Source organism: Anopheles aquasalis, chromosome 2 (assembly GCF_943734665.1).
Source record: "Anopheles aquasalis chromosome 2, idAnoAquaMG_Q_19, whole genome shotgun sequence".
Classification (NCBI taxonomy): domain Eukaryota; kingdom Metazoa; phylum Arthropoda; class Insecta; order Diptera; family Culicidae; genus Anopheles; species Anopheles aquasalis.
The window spans coordinates 30,345,001-30,362,500 of NC_064877.1; the positions used below are offsets into that span (position 1 = coordinate 30,345,001).

At 47.1% G+C, this 17,500-nt stretch overlaps 1 protein-coding gene across 2 annotated transcripts in view; it reads right to left on the minus strand.

Moving 5' to 3' along the window:
- Positions 1-10,472: 10,472 nt before the first annotated feature.
- Positions 10,473-17,500, minus strand: part of LOC126573172 (fructose-bisphosphate aldolase) — a 15,620-nt gene continuing 8,592 nt past the window's right edge. The window contains exon 6 of one of the 2 annotated variants that reach the window (XM_050233101.1): positions 10,473-11,699. In XM_050233101.1, coding sequence (XP_050089058.1) covers positions 11,607-11,699 — 93 coding nt within the window. In that variant the 3' untranslated portion in view covers positions 10,473-11,606. Of the gene's footprint in view, positions 11,700-17,208 lie in introns of those variants that run through there. The other variant, XM_050233100.1, reaches the window with a different exon arrangement.

Below are 17,500 nucleotides of genomic sequence, written 5' to 3' on the forward strand. Positions count from 1 at the left end.
ACGCGCGATTTGCTCGATGAAAGATGAGCGAGGCGCGAACGGAGACCCATCCAGTGTTTAGAGACGGAAGGCCCAGAGACAGGGGAGACCAACAGGCAACAGAAGCGTCATCATCATCTTCAAGAGGCGTTGGAAAATCAATCTATTACCACCACGAGCCCGCTCGTTGCATAAAACCATCGCCGAGCCTCAGCTCTCTTCCGGTTTACTATTCGGGGGTGCTGCTGCTCCGATCCAACGCTATCCGGCTTCTTTCTCATTTTTCAAGATGAGACCACAATCGCGTGGGCTTTCGAGCGTTATGTAACGTGGCGTGGTTCGTTGCAGGTGCGCCCGGTGAAGCCCCGCTGACACAGTCGATGATACGGAACCGGTGTTCGACTTTCGGCGCTTCGGAAGCGAGGCCATCGGATGAGCGTGGCGCGCGAGCGCATGAACCGAACTCGGAAGGTAGTGCTCGTGCCTCGTTGGTAGTAGTTCCAGCATCATCATCGTTCACTACGAATGGCCACTTGGTGGTTGACATTCAAAAGAAGCGACTGCCACTGGCTGTGGCGGCCGTTCGGCACAGTCAAACCAGTTTAGTTCCCAACGGTCGGAAAGATGCTGCGTGGTGAAGCTACGTTAATCAGCGATCAACCAGCTGGTTAGCGGTTATTACAAAATACCAGCCAGAGCCTCAGCATCGGTGACGATATTATGTAGTCGAACGCATAACGAGCCGATTATTATGTGATTGAATGGAATGGCTCTGTTCGACGAGCGTGCGCGTTTTGTCAGGGGTTTTTTGGGGGGGGGGATTTGTTTTCGTTTCGAGTATATTCGGTTTATGCTTCGGGATTTGGAGTATTGGAATGTGAAACATAATAAGCTAGGTGAATGGTTCTTTGTCAATCGTTTTTCTATGATCGATGTCCATAGTAAGGAGGTTTTATGGTTAGTTCGTGCTAAAAAAAGACTCAAATTTGGTAGTTTTTGGACGCGAAAACGTGAGATTATTTTTGTTGTTGTAGCTTTTATGTTGAACTGCAACATTTGAAGAATTCCCGCTAAACGACTCGTCTCATACGAGGCTCTTTCGTATGAGAACAGGATTGTTTGAAATTATTCCACCTAACAAATTAAGGGGGGCTTCGGTATTTAATTTTTTGTGACTCATATTTTTAGCATTTTTCCCTGAATGCTGATCCTTTCAAGAACATTATGTAAAATCCGCGTTTCATACAAGGCTCCATGCAGCTCGCTACTTTGAAAACCGTTTCCCAAAACCAACGGTTTCGAAGTCGGTGCGCATCGTACCGTAAAAGTACTGGACCAATTAGTTTGAAATTTTTAACACATAATCTGTACACTCTTTGCCAGGTAGGCCCGTCAAGATTTAATAAAAATTGTTGATTCTTTTTTTAAACAAATCGTGTAAAGACACAAAAAAATGACAAAAAGCATCTCTTTTTCAACTACAAAAAATTAACAAAAATAAGAAAAAAGGAAATTCATCAAAAATCGAAGGGGCTACCTAAATCAACTTATAATCTTTCAAACGAGTATCGATTTGTATTTTTCTAATAACCCATCACGCAGCTACGATGAGTACCGGAAAATGTATCTTTTCGCAGACGCACCTTTATGAATTTGATGCCATGGATGATGTTTTTAACAAATCTTCCCCACAAAAAACCTAAATATTCTTCAAAAGTTGCAGTTTAATGTGCCATTCACTTGAGAAAAATAAGTTGAATAGTTTCTTCATAAAAAAATATCAAAAATATGTCTTTTTTTGGTCAGAAATTACCAAAGCCCCCCTTAACATACCCTTTCAGTCCATTCTAACGTTAGCATGCAGTCGCATTTCTTTTCTAAAAATCCAAGAAAAAATAAGAAATGTTCACAAAAAAAGTGAACTTGTTTAGATTTAGCTTGCATTGATAGATTGTAAACATCGCGATTAAATAAAGGATTGCGACCTCCCTAACGAAGTCGGAACATAAGCTGAATCTTTTCCGATGTCTGTGTTAAGCCTTCTTCTCGCTGTCTCTCTCACTCTCGTTCTTTCTGTATAATCAAAGTAAAATGAGAACTAAAGAATCACATACACAAAAATCTGCCACCATGGAACATAGCATTGAATGAAGGCGCTACCATCTTCTCGCGTGAAGTGTGTACCGTGATTATCGTCCCAATCGACTTTCTACGTCACATTTCGGGCTTTTGAGGCGGCACCGAATCCAAGGAGTATGTGAGTGAGCTTCCCCCCAAATCCCCTGTCGGTTGATTACATTTTTAATAGAGTCGCTTCGCTTGGAATGTATTTTAAAATTGTATTACTTCCAACCAGCCCTTGCTCGAGCAGATTGCTGATTGCTTTCTTCAAACAGAACCCGATCAAACACCACCACCACAACCGATCGCTGTTCGTTTTCATCCTGTTTTCGGAGGGAACGCATTGGTTTCAAATTGTGAGGCTGTCGAACGCGATTGTGGCATCAAAATGGAACAGAGCGAACAGAGCTTCGTCTTTTCGTCCTGTTTTATGCCGCACGCAAATGCATTGCCTCCCTAAAGCGCCATCACTGGCACCGCTGGATGCAAGCTGAAGCAAATGTCTTCCGCGGAATATTCCTTCGCTCCTCCAACTGCGAATGGCTGTTAATGCGACCGGATTTCGGTGAAAGCACTTGCAGCGCCACCCCTGTTGAGTGTTGGTCTAAAAACCGAGCAGGATTATGGTAGCTTCGGTGGCAGACCTCCCATCATCACCGCGAGATGAGCGTAAAGTTTCTTTTTCTGTCGATCAGGCGTTCGGGGCCATTCCGGTAAGCACGCACTCCACCGAACGAACACAACATTAGCTCTAATCGGGCACCATTAGCTCCGGGCGTAAATGGATGTGCAGCATAATGGGGTGTCAAGCGTAGTAGCGCGATTGCCCCGAGTAAGCGGAGTTATTATCCCTCGCGATGCGATGCGACGCAAGCCGCTATATGATCGTGTCGAAACGTAATCCACCATCAACCAAAGTGCGGTACAGTCCTGGGTGTTCCGATGAGTTAATGCTTTCGACTGAGAGAGTGTAGTAAGTTCGCTTTATCCCCATCCGCTGTCATGGGGGATTAGCACTTCAGACTCAGCTGACGTTTAGAGCAGCAGGAACAAGGCAGCGCTCGGCTGAAAAGACGATTCGCCTGGTACTCCGGATATAATCTAGACAATTTGACGCTGCATAGAAAAGGAGAGAGTCTCGAAATGAACTTGATACTAACCTCTTATCGGCTCTCTAATCACTTCCAGCAAGCGTCCAACTCTGGATGAACTCAACGGAATTTCTTATTCCACTCGACTGCTTCTGACAGTTTAGTAAGACCTTCCAAGTGGAAAAAGATTGGAACAACCTTCATCACGTGGACTGCGCTGGTGGTGGTCGGTTAATTTGAAACTCGATAACTCATCTACTCGGTGCTGGTCAATCGGGACCGCCCACCTTCAATGCCCACGAGACTACAGCATAGAATCTGCGCTGATGACGCTGTCTGAATGCTGGACTAAATTTAGCAACAGCACACCTTAGAGTAAACTGTGTCAGAGTGGCTAAAAATAGTAGCACAGGTGAGCCGTGCCGACGATGTGGTTGAGGGACGTTATGACGCCCTAACACCATCGTAATCCATTGTAATCTCGAGCTGGAATAACGGAGAGCTTGGTAAACAATGGCTGCATGATTCACCGAAGCATTTACAATCAATGCGAGGAGAATGAACCATTCTCCATTAATTCAAATCGTGTTAAACACACTATACTTTAAATCTATTCACGATTTTCAATTTAGAAGATGCTGCAAACAATTTCTCCCTTCCACCGTAACACAACAAACTATCGAGACCTTAATTGATTTGGGTGACTGCCTCAACCAAACGGCCCCGGAACAAATCAAGATCACTGCGGCAAAGAAGAAGAAACTCCATGCGGCACAATTTAATTATGCGACTCTCCCCAACCAACCAGCTCCCGGATCTTCACAATACGGACAAACCCGTATCCTTGAACTGTTCCATCCAAGACAATGTTGTCTCGCCTCATCGCTTATCACGGATCAGGAAGGCTCACGCACAAAGGCACGCCAACCAGGCTAGCCTGTCTTCAAGATTCACGCGATTCACCGTAAGCGGCGTGGTGCTACCGCTCACGTCCTTCGTAATTGTAATTCACCGTCCCTCTAGGTCCCCGAGAGTTCATGACCTGCTTCTGGTCCCTAGGAGCCCTAAATACTGGCTGGCCAGCCGGTGGCTGCCACTTCTGCACCGTCATCGATGACGATGGGCCATCAGAGACAGCTCATCAAGATGCTATCATGAAACAACCCAATTAGCTGAAGCTCTGGCCTCATCCCATCCCCGGCAACCTGTTGTGCCGGGGGCGCGCGCGCGCGCAAGCGAGGGAATACCAATTTGTGTCAGGGAGAAATGATGAAAATGCGACTCCAAACGGCTGGTAGCAGAATGAAGACCAAACCTCTGTACCACGACACAGTGAGAGAGAGTGTTTTCCAGGACAGTTTACGCCTCGTTTTCCATTGTAGGAAGCTTGGCTTGCGCGAAAGAGGTTAGCGAGTGTGGCTAACCTTATGATGGTGCAGCAGCGCGAACAGCAAACGGTTATGGGAGCGGAAAAATCTGTGTCGCTTCAGTTGGGTGAACACGCTGGCGCGCGAATGTAATGCGGTAGTGCTACGTCACCACTATTTCCCCGGAAAGGTCTCTTGTGCCCGTTTTGAGTCGTGGTTCTTATCATGCACTGATGGCACGAAACGAATCCAACGGATATTCTCCCGCGCAATCAAGATTACAATAAGACAGATAGAGAGAGAAAGTTGAAGAAGCAAATAGAACGGTTGGTGCTCTGGAGTACGATGGAGCTGCTGCTAGATTTCACTCGTAAGCACCCCTAGTGTGGCGTCTCCATCCAGGAAAATTTTAACCCTTACGGTGGTAAGAAGCTCTATATTAGATTTTACATCCAGTTTGATTTTTAAACAGCCCTAGGGTGTCACCGTGTTGTCGTAGGAGCCACCACAGCACGCGTTAAGACACTAAAAAACACGTGGAAAATACGAGCCACCTGGCGTCTCCATCAGCAACACTCTTCAGAGCTTCAACCGAATTCCATTTGGGTGGCGTGCTAGCACCGCATCACTTGCGAGCGAAGTTTAAAATCACTTTCGCTTGGCTTGTAAATGATTAGCGCTCGAGGCAAACCGAGCCAAATGTTGTTTGCCTTAGCCAGGTGGAGGTTATTGAGTTTTGAATTATAAATAGTTTCCAGCAATAATTGCAGCCTAAACGGTTGACGGTTTCGTTTCAGACGTTTATTTCCCTCGGCATTTAAGCGTTGGTTAGCGCCGCAGAGCCTAGTGTACGAAGGGCTTACGTTGCTTTAGTGGATGCCTTTCATGAGACAAAGTCTTTTCAAAGCGATTCCACACAATGTGACTGGGCGCCTTTGTCTTGCATTCATGAAAATGGAAAAGGCATCTTCTGAAAGCATGAAACTGATTTGATCCGCAAAGAAAGGTACGATCTCTTCTCGGGAAGATGCCAACTGTGTGACCTTTGAAGCGAATATGCGATGAATGCTAAGAATGATCCTCAGGCATCGCTCGAGGCAACCCATCCTTCTCCTTCCCAAAATATCACACATACATACACACAGCATATGTGCCCAGCATAAGCCCGTGGCTAGTGTAATGCCAAATACATAATTCATATGCTCATAATTCGGCCAACCATCCTTTCCCATCATCAGCGAGCAAACGAAACGACACAAACGCAACTGTTGCTCTCGCAGGCCATTTTCAACCCACGCCACCCTCCCAACCCTTATCGCACGACACGACAGTACAACATCAAAAGGATTCTTCAAAGTTGGGGTGAGGGATGGGGGCTAATGGTAATTTGAGCGCAAGCGCGCGTGCTCGTATCCGCGAGCATCAAATTGGTAATGCAATTAGAGGACGATGGTTGAATGGTGTGACTTGTCCAAAAACTATAAATGCTGTAGCATCCCCCCACTTCTATCATACAACAGAGCATAACTTGGCGCTGGCCGGAAACTTCAAAGCACCAGCAACGCTTTGGACTGAGAGAGGTTCCGGTTCCCTGGCAAATGGGTTCATCAGCCGTAGCTCGTGGCTTCACCACTCGCATAAAATGATCCCTTTTACGTGTTTTGGACTCCTAGAGCTTTCTCTCTCCTTCTCTGTCTCGCTCTCCCACTTCAATCTATTGATTGGCCATCAGAACTTGGATCAAACTGTACCCGCAAACACACCTCCCCGATGTGACCCCTTATGGCAACCGTCCGATGGGACAGAAAAAAGGGACAATCGAAGTTTGATGGCCATCGGCGGGGATTTGATTGAGTTTGTTCGATCCAGATCCGATACGGAGTGCTGGGCCCAAAAACTTCAATTTCCTAGAATGAATCCCAATCGGTAATGTGGTGTGTCGGTGGCTTCCGAGCAGCTGCTTTTCCCGTGGCCGAGTGAGGGGGACGAAATTATGTTTTCCAGATTGAAGCCCGCGGCGCATCGTCATGCTGTGGTGATGATATTTGGTGGAGTTCATAAGTGAACTTCTTTAAAGCGCTCAGATTATGTCGGTACGTTTAGGGAGATGTTTTAGAAGATAGCTTCTTTATTCAATACACCTTAAAATGGCTTATTGAAAACTGTTTTAATGTTATTTTTTGTGATCATCTGTGAGGCCCACAGGCAATTTGTGACATTTGCTGCCTACTTTACTACCAAAACCACGGCTTGCTACAAAATATGCGCTCTCCATCACGATCGAGCTGCCATAGAATGGAGAAAGAACAAATTGTTTACGCTACGGTGCGTCTGGGATAGTAATGGGGCCAATTCAATGGTTCAAATTACTCATCAACTATTTCTAACAGCTTGATCAACCCTTTTTCATTGCATTCCCTCACACCGCCTGGACCCACACCCGACCCGATTCTTCACATTTCGAACATTCTCGAAGTGACCACGGTCACTGAGCACGTTTTGCTTTCAAACGAACGCCTCCATTCCGTGTGGAACAACGAAGGTGGAAAGCATTTCTCCGAGAATCCTGCCGTCGGTGCCGCTCTACTGTATAATGTTTCACTCTTTATTATGATCAATTTTTTTTACCGTTTGGTTGTGTCCACAACTCTACTGCGTACATAACTCTACTGCGTTGTACTTTTTACGTGCGTTACGACGGATGCTCGCGCTCGCTGGTTTCGTGGTGCGCATCACAACCCATCACAACCCGCTGGCTGACCTTTTCACCGACAAACGGCATCGGCATCGTACCCGCATCATTGTGCAACGGGTTAGTGAGATAAAAACAGATAGCGGCTTCCAGTTCACGAAACGATACGACGCTCGTCGAGTCCTTACGAGGTGGTTAAGTAACTCGTGTGTGTGGTGTGTGTGGTCTGCATTTGACGCTTCCACGATTATATCAAGAGTGCAGATCCGTACAGAAAAGTGTTCCGTGGGTTGCAAAAGTGTTGATGGAATGTGTTAGCTCGTGTGTTGCGTGAATTCCGAAATTTCCATTTCCGTCTCTAATCTACTGCTACACTTTTCTTTCACTTACCATTGTGTCGAAAGAATGCAAAAGCAGAAGCAGAACACATGCGTCGGTCGTCAGCTTCCAGTTGCATAACTCCGGAGGCGTGTCTCCGCCGTCCGCCTCCCGAGGGAGAGATATGTTAAACGAGGTGACTGTGTTCATCCTTTCTTGTCGGCAGCATTACAGCAGCGACGCAAAACGACGATGGCACGGCGCAATTTGAAGATGGAAGGTAAAACGGAGTCACAACCAGCCAGTCAGCCAGACAACCAGCGCTTGTGTTGTGTTCGTCGTTGACGGCTTCGGTTTCCCCCTGACAATCTGGCTATTACATTTCCTGTTATCGGCGCACAGGCAGAGCACATTATGAAATGATTGAAATATGATTTGGATTTTGTAACTCTTTTAAGCCTCCGCTCCAGAGCAACAGAGAACGCTATCAATACGCTACGACACGCCCAAAAAAAGGCCCTTTTTTGACGATTTTTTGTGACGTAACCATTCAACTTTATTTATGCAAATAAATGGCATATTAATTTTAATGATCTCTCGACGGGATTACCTGGCAAAAAGTGTGCAGATTATGTGTTAAAAATTTCAAATCGATCAGCCCAGTAGTTTTTACGGTACGATGGACACTGACTTTAAAAACGTTGGTTTTGGGAAACGTTCTTCAAAGTAGCGGGCTGCATGGAGCCCTGTATGAATCGCGGATTTTCAAAAATCTGTATCTTTGTCAGTTCTTCCTTGATTGATCCAAAACTTTTACACAATACTCTTGAAAGGATCAGCTTTCAGGGAAAAATGTTAAAAACATAATATCACAAAATCACAAATAAAAATTAAATACCGAAGTCCCCCCTTAGGGGACCCAAAAGAGTCATTTCCATGTGGTGAAAATATTTGAAAATAGCTTCCATTGCAGCTATCGATCGCTCACGCCAAGGAACATCACAGCAAATGCTACTGAGCGTTTGCTCAAAGTCGTCGTTGCATCGTTCAAGTTCAAGTTCGCGTTTCCCGCGAAGGCACTACATTCATCAAATTGAATTCATTTGAAAAGTGTAATATCCCGGTAATCTCGTGGTCCCAAAACAGACAATGCAGGTCATCACGGCGCTAGTCTGAGACCTTGCAACCATTAGACATCGTTTAGTGGCACGGGAGAAGAAGAAGAAGAAGAAGAAGAAGAAGAAGAAGAAGAAGGGAAAAAACCCATTTCACCGCGGCTTGTCGGCGTCCCTTACGCTTTATGATTCCAGTGGTGGCTGGCAAAAGATACACTAAACTGCCAAGTAAGTCTCATCCATCATTCAAATGTGAACTTTTGCAGTCCCGTGCCCGTACGCTCGGTGTGGCCTTGCATTTCCCTGGAGAGCGTGTCCGCCGCGTTCGAGGCCGAAGGTCAAAGCCGGGAGGATTGCCGACTGCCGGCTTAGCCGGGGCCGGTCGGTCGGTACTGTAAGGGACGTGGGGATCGGTTCATCGCCGTTTCGCCGGTGAAGCGTAGCGGTTGCAATGCCATCATCATCGTTACGATTTCTCTCTGGCCCCTGGGTCCCTGCACTGGCCCTTGCCTCATGTAAAACGCAATGAATAATAGAGAGCTAGCGCCACGGGGGAAAGCAAAGGGGTGGGCAGGGTTTCCATTTGTCTTTCGAATGAGTTTTGCAGAACCTTCGCTTCGTTTCGTACCGTGAGAGGGGAGGAGGTTGCTGGTGCGGCAAAGAGGGGTGGAAGGTGAAGTCGGTAATTGGTTTGGGAAAATATTTTTAAACTCAATTACGCGACGTTTTGGACGATTTGAGCAAATGTGAAGGGAAGGTTTTTTTTACGGAGCGGTTCCATTTTACACGCGATTTCTTTCCGTTCTGGTGGATTGTTTATCTATAATTCACACAGGAATGTTTAAAGAAATCGATGTCAAAGCACAAAAATGGATTTCGTTTAAAGGGTCACAATGTATCACGATGTCTGGGTTCACTGTTCCACTTTTTTCCATTTGCAACACTTACAGCATAAACAGAACATAAAATACAACAAAAAAGTCGATAAAAAAAGCTATTTTCATTTTCATTTTCCCAAAACTAAAACTTAAAGTTATTGCAAAAGTGAAAAACAAACTTTCCAATTCGCCACCAGGCGGCCTTTGTCCACTCTGGACAGCAGTCGGGATGTAAATAAGGATGGTTTTTCTCATTAATCTTACTCCGGCCATTGTCAACGCCCGCCAGCCAACGGGTAAACATCATAAGGGAAGGTTTGAAAAATGACAAATTTAAACCAATTACTCTTCCAGCTGTCTGGCGAGCGGAATATATAAACCGGTGACACCGCGGCGACATCCCCGAACCGGACACTCACCGCACACCGTTCGCTGCCTTTTTTGCAACAAATTGCTGATTGCCAATTCACGCATCGTACGGACGCACGGCAGCACGGTGGACGTGTTTTCCTATATTTCGTGCCAGCAGGGTCCCGCTGGTGCGGATAATTGGACGCTTAATTTGTCATTGAAGCCGGCCAATCCACTGCTGGCACACGATTTCGCCCTCCATTGAAATGAATTACTTTTGAAGCTGAAAGCTTGCAGGCTTGCTGGTGCATGGTTCGCTGCACGAGAATACGAAGCGGCGCACGGATCAGGTGTTGAATTAATTTTTAATTGTAGAGAGGATGAGCCAATCAACCGTGGGAGTGAATTGAAAATGGGATTTGGTATGCCGTTCCCAGGCATTGGAAGCGACGTAAAGATAAGCCACGTTCCAGGACTGAGCAATGCGCCCCCGTTGAGCTCTGTAATTCAATTGAACCTACCCATTTCGGATGTCAAGAGACAGTTTGATTACGCTGAGATGGCGCTTTTGGATTTTGTTTTTTTTATCATTTTATTGTAACATTATAAGATACGCTTAATGTGTCCACAGCATCATTGACAGTTGGTGGTTTGCAAATAGTGTAGCTCGCTCTTCACCCTTTCCATTTTACCTTTTCCGGTGTGTCTCTGCTGCCATTTGCCGGGTTACTTTCAGGTTTTTACTTTTTGGTAATATTACGAACCAGTATCGTTTAAACTAGAGAACATTATAAATTAAACAGAGTCAAACACAACAAACGGCGGACAGCTTTTCGGGGTTTTTTTCGTTCTGTGTTGTGTTGTTTTTCTTTTCTGCTACGATATTTCCTCCCCTTAGCATAGCTCCATATCGGGTGAGACTCCTGTGTTCCCCCCTGTGTGCGACTCGTTGGCCGCTCGTTTCGAATTGGCGTGATTGGTTGGCGTGATGTTCTTACGCGTACCTTTCGTGCAGAAAAAAAGGTAACTCAAATGCAAAGTTTCACGCTGGAGTTGCTTCCACTGACAGAGAACACCAACTGACCTGCTGGTGGTCACGAATGTACCGCAGCTCCGCCTCAAACCCCGCCGGAAACGAGAGCAACACTTGCGTAGCAAAAGGGGCAACACGAGAAAGCTCACACCGTGGATGTCTTCTACATTGATAATATGGTACGATTTTGAGATACGCTAATCGATGGATTACTATCCCTAGTCACTCAGCTCCAGGATGTGCTAATGCCTATGCCTATGATGCCTTGAAGCTTGCAGACCACCAACCGCCCCCTACGCGAGCACGCAGCGAGGAGAGAACGGAACGAAATAAAAAACTAAACCGGAAATCCAGCAATGTCCAACCCAGCGACACCAAGCCCTCGGATAAGGGATAAGGCCCGACAATACTTTCGCTGCAGCTGCCGCAACTGCTGCTGCATTTGGATCGGTACACTGGCGCGCGCGCGCTCCCAATATGGTTGCGTCGAGTGATGACGGTTGGACGAATGAAATCGAAGGAGAACGAAGGGAACTTTGAGAAGTTTTGGTAGAGGACCATCGGGGAAGGAATGCGTCGCGATTCAACTGGGGCGGTCGGTCGCAAGTTTATGTGGATGCAACTATGCCTATAGCGGTGTAGCGGTGGTGTTTAGCTCCGCTTAGTAAGCGTGGTTGGCGACGAACAGGCTGCCCGAACCGGCGGCACCCTGGACACCACCACCGTACTTGCCGAGGGCGGCATCGCTGTTGGCCTGCAAGCAGAAGAGAGGGAAGGTACGGTGTTAGAAGACGTTTATTTTGATGTTTAACATTTTTGCATTAATGTTTTGCAGATTCGAAGATCTGGAAATGCGTCACCATCGTTCGAGAATTTGTCATCACAGAGTTATTAAATAGAAATCGAGCGCTTGACTAGAAATTCTTGAAATCAGAATGTATGTAACTATCTGCAGCAAAAGTATAAACTGCAGTTCGAAGTTAAATGAAATGTTTTTCTTGAAACCAATTAATTGAAGACTAAAATGTAGATAAAATAAAAAGAAATGAGAAATTTGATAAGTGACCAAGGATGTTAAGAAAGACGATTTAGAAAAGAAGAAAGAGTTGGAAATAGTGTTGAAAAACAGTTGTTAATTCAATTTACAAAATAAAAAAATTGAAGAGAGTTTTAATAAATAATAAACGACAAGAAACAACCAGTTGGCTTAAATATCTTTGCTGAGAAAAAAAATCTATTGTTTAAAAGCAGCAAACAAGCTACATTCTCCGCCCCATCAACTCAATCAGTAGAATTATCGGTATCTCTGACTCAACCGAACGGAAATCCCCAAATACCAGCAATCCGTAGAAGGAATATCGAGGGTGTAGAGCTACTGGGAATCGTTTTCAAATTGCCCAACATGGCACTGCCACGACCTACATTACGGAGACGTCAGCGCGAGTTTGCCAAGCAAAACAACCAACCAACCAGCCAACTCTCCATCCCCCAAAGTCATCGTCCGTGAACGTGATCATACGAGAGCGGCGGAAAGTCCAAACACCCATTTCCAAATCAAAGTAACCAATCCCGCAGTTATGACGGGACCATGGGGCGATGCAGAGGTTGCTAAGAACCATCAAACGCCTGAAGGGGGAAGTGCGAATAGCGCGTTATGAATGACGATGCGCGCGATCTGTGGGGCCGTTAATTACATTTCACGCAAGCGACCACCGTGTGGACTTTCGTTGTCGCTGTCATTTCAGACCCAGTCGATAGGAGTTACATCTGACCACCAGTTGATGGTGGCAGACCCCGGTGTCTGCCTACTCGCCACTCGAGACCGTTCATTGCAAATTAGGTTCGAACGACATTCAGAACACTCGGCTGATCGGTCTCACTTGCGGCAGAGAGCGGGAGAGTTTAGGCGGTGGTTCCGGCCGCCAAGTGGTGCCCCCGAAAGGATTATGCAATGGGTAAGGGCGCGAAGGTTGGCACCGGTCCGGTGGGAGTCAGGTGTCGCGATTACCTTGGCCTCCATCAGCCTGTCGTGTCGTGGCCGTACACACCATTACATGGTCTGTGGGCCCCTTTTGCGGCACTATGGAGCTGCAACGGAGGTGCCATGGATGCTCTTGCTTTTTCACACCACATACGACCACTGCCGCGGGGGCTGGCTTCCGGTTTCCGGCGAAGAAACCAATCCAATCCATTCAATGTTTGCACTGACCTTGCGCGCCGTGAGATACGGTGGTAAATTTTGATAACTAGATGTTCCGGGTATCTATCACCAAACGGGGCTTCTGTCCGTCCGTGATTGATCCACTCCGCGCCCCCCCTCCAAAAACCCACCACAGACCATGCTGAGTGGCAAGGTTGCTGGCGCGATGAATCGCAACGCTGGCTAGCAGATGATAAGAGGTTCATGGATCATTATGTCCACGCGTCTGCATGATTGTTGCCACGGATGGTGTGCCGCGCGGTGCCATAAGCCTATTAGAGCTTTATTGCTACCGATACCGATAGGCTGTGGGGCGTGTGTGGGTTGACCGATAAATCTGTCAAACTGAAACACGATGCGGCTGTCGCGCTAGATGAGAGGCTGTGGCTAGGTGCTAGAGGCTTATGTCACACACCACTTCCTATTAGTCCTTCATTTGCATTCGATTTTTGACAATTGCAGCACTTGCAAAAGCTTGTTCTAATCCTCCACCATTCATTCGAAACATCTCCAAAACATTCGAGCAAAGATAGGAGGAAACAACATTGCACCAAATGAACCATTGACGGTATGAAAATCGAAATGTCATTACGCTCTTCTGCTCTTTTGCCTCAAGTAGATCATTGTTTCGATGGTCAGCAGCCACGATTCGTGTGACCGATTGTCCCGTTTATTCTACTTAACCACCACCGACACTGGCACATCCGAAAGGTCATTCCTCCCGTTGCCATTTGCAAACAGACCAGATCATCACGGGCAGTACGATCAACGAACCCCGGAAGCTGCACCCCAATACATTACCACCATTCGCTCGGTTAAATTAATTTCAATCTCCGTCTGTCACACGCCAACGTCCACGCCAAGTGGCGGTTTCGATTGTGAATCTCCGGTGCAGAGTGCGAGATCCAGCAGCAGAGAGCTGTGCAGAGTTCGACACGCGCAAGGACAACCCCGTGCATCCGATGTCGCTGAACCCCTTTGGAACGAAAGCAACAGGATGTAGCACCGGACACAGGGGGCGAAGATAATGGTGCAGATTAATATTCCATTGCCACCGGCCTGGCCCCGGAGAGCTACTGGCGCTGCAACATCGCACCGACAAGACATTACAGAGACAGCGGACCACCGGAAACCACCACCACTTTGTTTACTGTTCGTGGTGGGGCTGGTCGTGGTCAAAGGATGGTAAGGATTGCGCATCGGAACGTAATCGAACGCCCGGGAACCCAATAATGCTCTCACCTAGATTCATTATTTGATTCCACCGGATGGATTCGGAGCAGCGGCCAGCTCGTGGTGGCCCTGGCCAAACTGAATGCCTGACCACAATTTCAATCAACATCGGTAATCCCATTCGGTAATGGGTTCGATTGCTGGGCCACGCTACATTCCAATCAGCTAATATGAAACCAACCAATCCTATCAAATAATTAAGGAACGGATCCTTCATTTCGTACCAGAGACCAGCTGTGGCCTGTTCAGCACATTTGCACATCAATCAGCGTCGTGCGGCCGGTAATGGCGGGCAATCCATGGCTCATTAGATTCGGCGGAACCCAGCAACAGACCACCACTGGCTGCTTGTGGTCAATCACAAATTTGGACACTTCATTAGTGCTAAAGGTATCCAAGAATGAAGTGAATTGACAAACAACTGGCCACTGCTGAGGGCTGGGCTTTGTTTGCGCTCTGTGCCAGCCCATTTGCGTTTTTGGTAAAACTCATTGAACCATCGCTCGATAATCGCCGATCGCTTCCCTTACTTCCAGGAAATTTACACATTCAGAACCTTCTGTTCCCCAGAATAAAAAAAAATGCGTACGATTGGTCAAAGCGATTGAACGATCCTAAAAAAAGCCAGGAGGTGTGAAATGGTATTCCCAAAACGCACGTACACTCCTCGGTGGCAACATGTGTTTACTTACAACGAGAGTACACGAGGGAGGTGAAAACCAAAACCGGCCAGTAAGCCAGGAATTCCCGGAGCACTACCTTCGCGCTTGCGGGGCGATGAAAAACCCGCAGTGTGATTAGCTCAGCAAATTAGCTGCCCAAACATCAAACGCGGATACTTGAAGAGGGTTGCGTGCGAAGGTTCCTCGCCGAAACCGACACCGAAGGTCAATTCCGGGGCTTTCTCTTCCTTCTACTGAGGGCCTAAATTTTAAACCGAATCCCTTCTCTCACATCTGCTGGGGTCATCATGCTTCAGCAGATTGATGTGCGTTCGTTGCTCCCTTTGGTGCGTGAGTTGTGCCTGGTACATCCGAATTCCGTTTGTTATATTTTACTCGAATGCCCTTCCATAGGCCCCACGCCAAACAGGGAGTGTGTGGCGGACAACTGGTGATAGAAACTACCGAAAGTATCTCGAGCCACTTTAGGACCACCGCGACGAAGCTCTCCGATGAATGGCACCTCATTTAGGATGGAAGTTTGGTTGCCACATCGAAGGCAACGGCGATCGATGAGGTTTATGGTGGCAATAAAGCCGCGTCTAGGATCCATCCAGCACCAAAACCACCACACGGTCCGTCCTGTGGCGACGGTTTCTCTCTTAACCCCTAGGAAGGAAAGTTCATCAGCCGGCAGCTCGCGTGCTCACCGCCAACATCACCGGGTGCCAAAAATAACCCACATTACTATGCAATGGAACGTTCCGCCGGTCAGCTGTTTCTGTGGCGTTGCCCGGTGTACCGGGTGCTGCTGCTACTCGAGAGACTTCCGATCGGAATCGCATCAAAAAATGGCAATGCAATGTTAATTGCCTACCCAACCTTGAACTTTCTTCCTCTTTCGGCCAGCGGCTATTTTGGATCCCCGGTTGCCCCATAGCGTGCGGTTTTGCACAAAATTACTGTTACTGCCGTCGCCCTGGTGCCGCGTGATACAATCTTGCCCTTTTTGCTCATCCTACGCGGTGCCAAAAAGCCATTCCCGTTTCATTCCCCCATCCTCAACCAAACAGGGGGGCCGCTAAGCTACACTCAAGCCAGATTGGTTTAATTAGTGCCAGTGTACTGCGGGGTGGTGCTGTGTTGCTGTGTCGGAGGGGCCGGTTTTGGGATATCCTGGCGTTCGTTCGCTTCTCATTCAAGTGCCGGCAACTGTGCGCTTACTTTTTTCGCTTACTCCGCAATCGCCAGTAGCGCCAAGGGGTTCGACGTCTGACCAAGGTCTAGAATAAATCATCCACAATGATTGATGATGAGGTGGTGGTGGTGGTGGTGGTGGGGGTGGAGTGGATCTGGCTGAACCCTCGACGTTGTAGACGATTCGAACGAGATCGTAAACCGGCACCCATAGTTGGTCACCACCCCCACGGATGGATCGATGGATGGATGGAGCTCTGGAGCAACACCAGACCGACACACAAGGTGGGCTGTGTTTGTTTCGTCAACCGCTTGCCTTCAATGTCACGTCTCGCCGGTATGTGTGCAGATGTTTTGCAACTGATCATTAAACCTTCTCCCAGCCCCCTGGAGGGGGTGACACAGCGACATACCGGCAGTACTTTCGCCGTTCGGTGGGATGTGAGGCATACCGCCATATCATGGCGAGCAGAGGAAGGGGGTGGTTCGAAATTTAATCGCGAACCAACACACCACCGAACGCCATCCATTTCGATCACATTAGAAAGCCTTTGTTGTAAACACTGTTCGCTGACGCCAGGATAGACAGACAGACACCTTCGCTAATTGGGCACCCATCGAGCGGCGAAGGGGGCAGGTGAGTATCGTTTGGTAATCGCGAAACCTCCATTACCGCACGTCAAGCGGTAATGTAGCTTTATGAGAGGCAATCAATAATAGGGTTTGGCGTGATTGTTTGGCAGACTAGAACGGCAGCAGGTTGTGTCTGGATGAATTCAAGGAGTGATAGAACGGAAACATGCGCTAGAGGTAGCAGCTACAGTAGGAAACGAGGCAAAAAAGGTAAAAGAAAAAAAAATAACACAACTTAAAACTAAGTAAATTTATTAACCAAAGCATCGTTCAAAGAAAAAAATAAAGCATATAGTAAGAAAATAAAGAAAAAAAACACATGCACTAGCAGGCAGGCACTAGGTAGGGTTTTATATATTTGTGCGCACAGATTCATTGTTTTATTTTAGTTTTTCCAATTCTCATCTATCGATGTCACTCTGGACTCTGGAATTTTGTTGCCGAATTCGGTTGAATGATTTTTTTTTAGGAATTGGCGCAGAGCATCCAGAACCTGCTCGTTAGCACGATTTTAAAGTTAATCAACGCAGAGATTAGGAACAAATGTATGTAAAATATGTATTTAAACAAGGAGAAACGATTGATTGTGACTCAAAAATAAACTTGATACAAACACAAATATTACAAAAC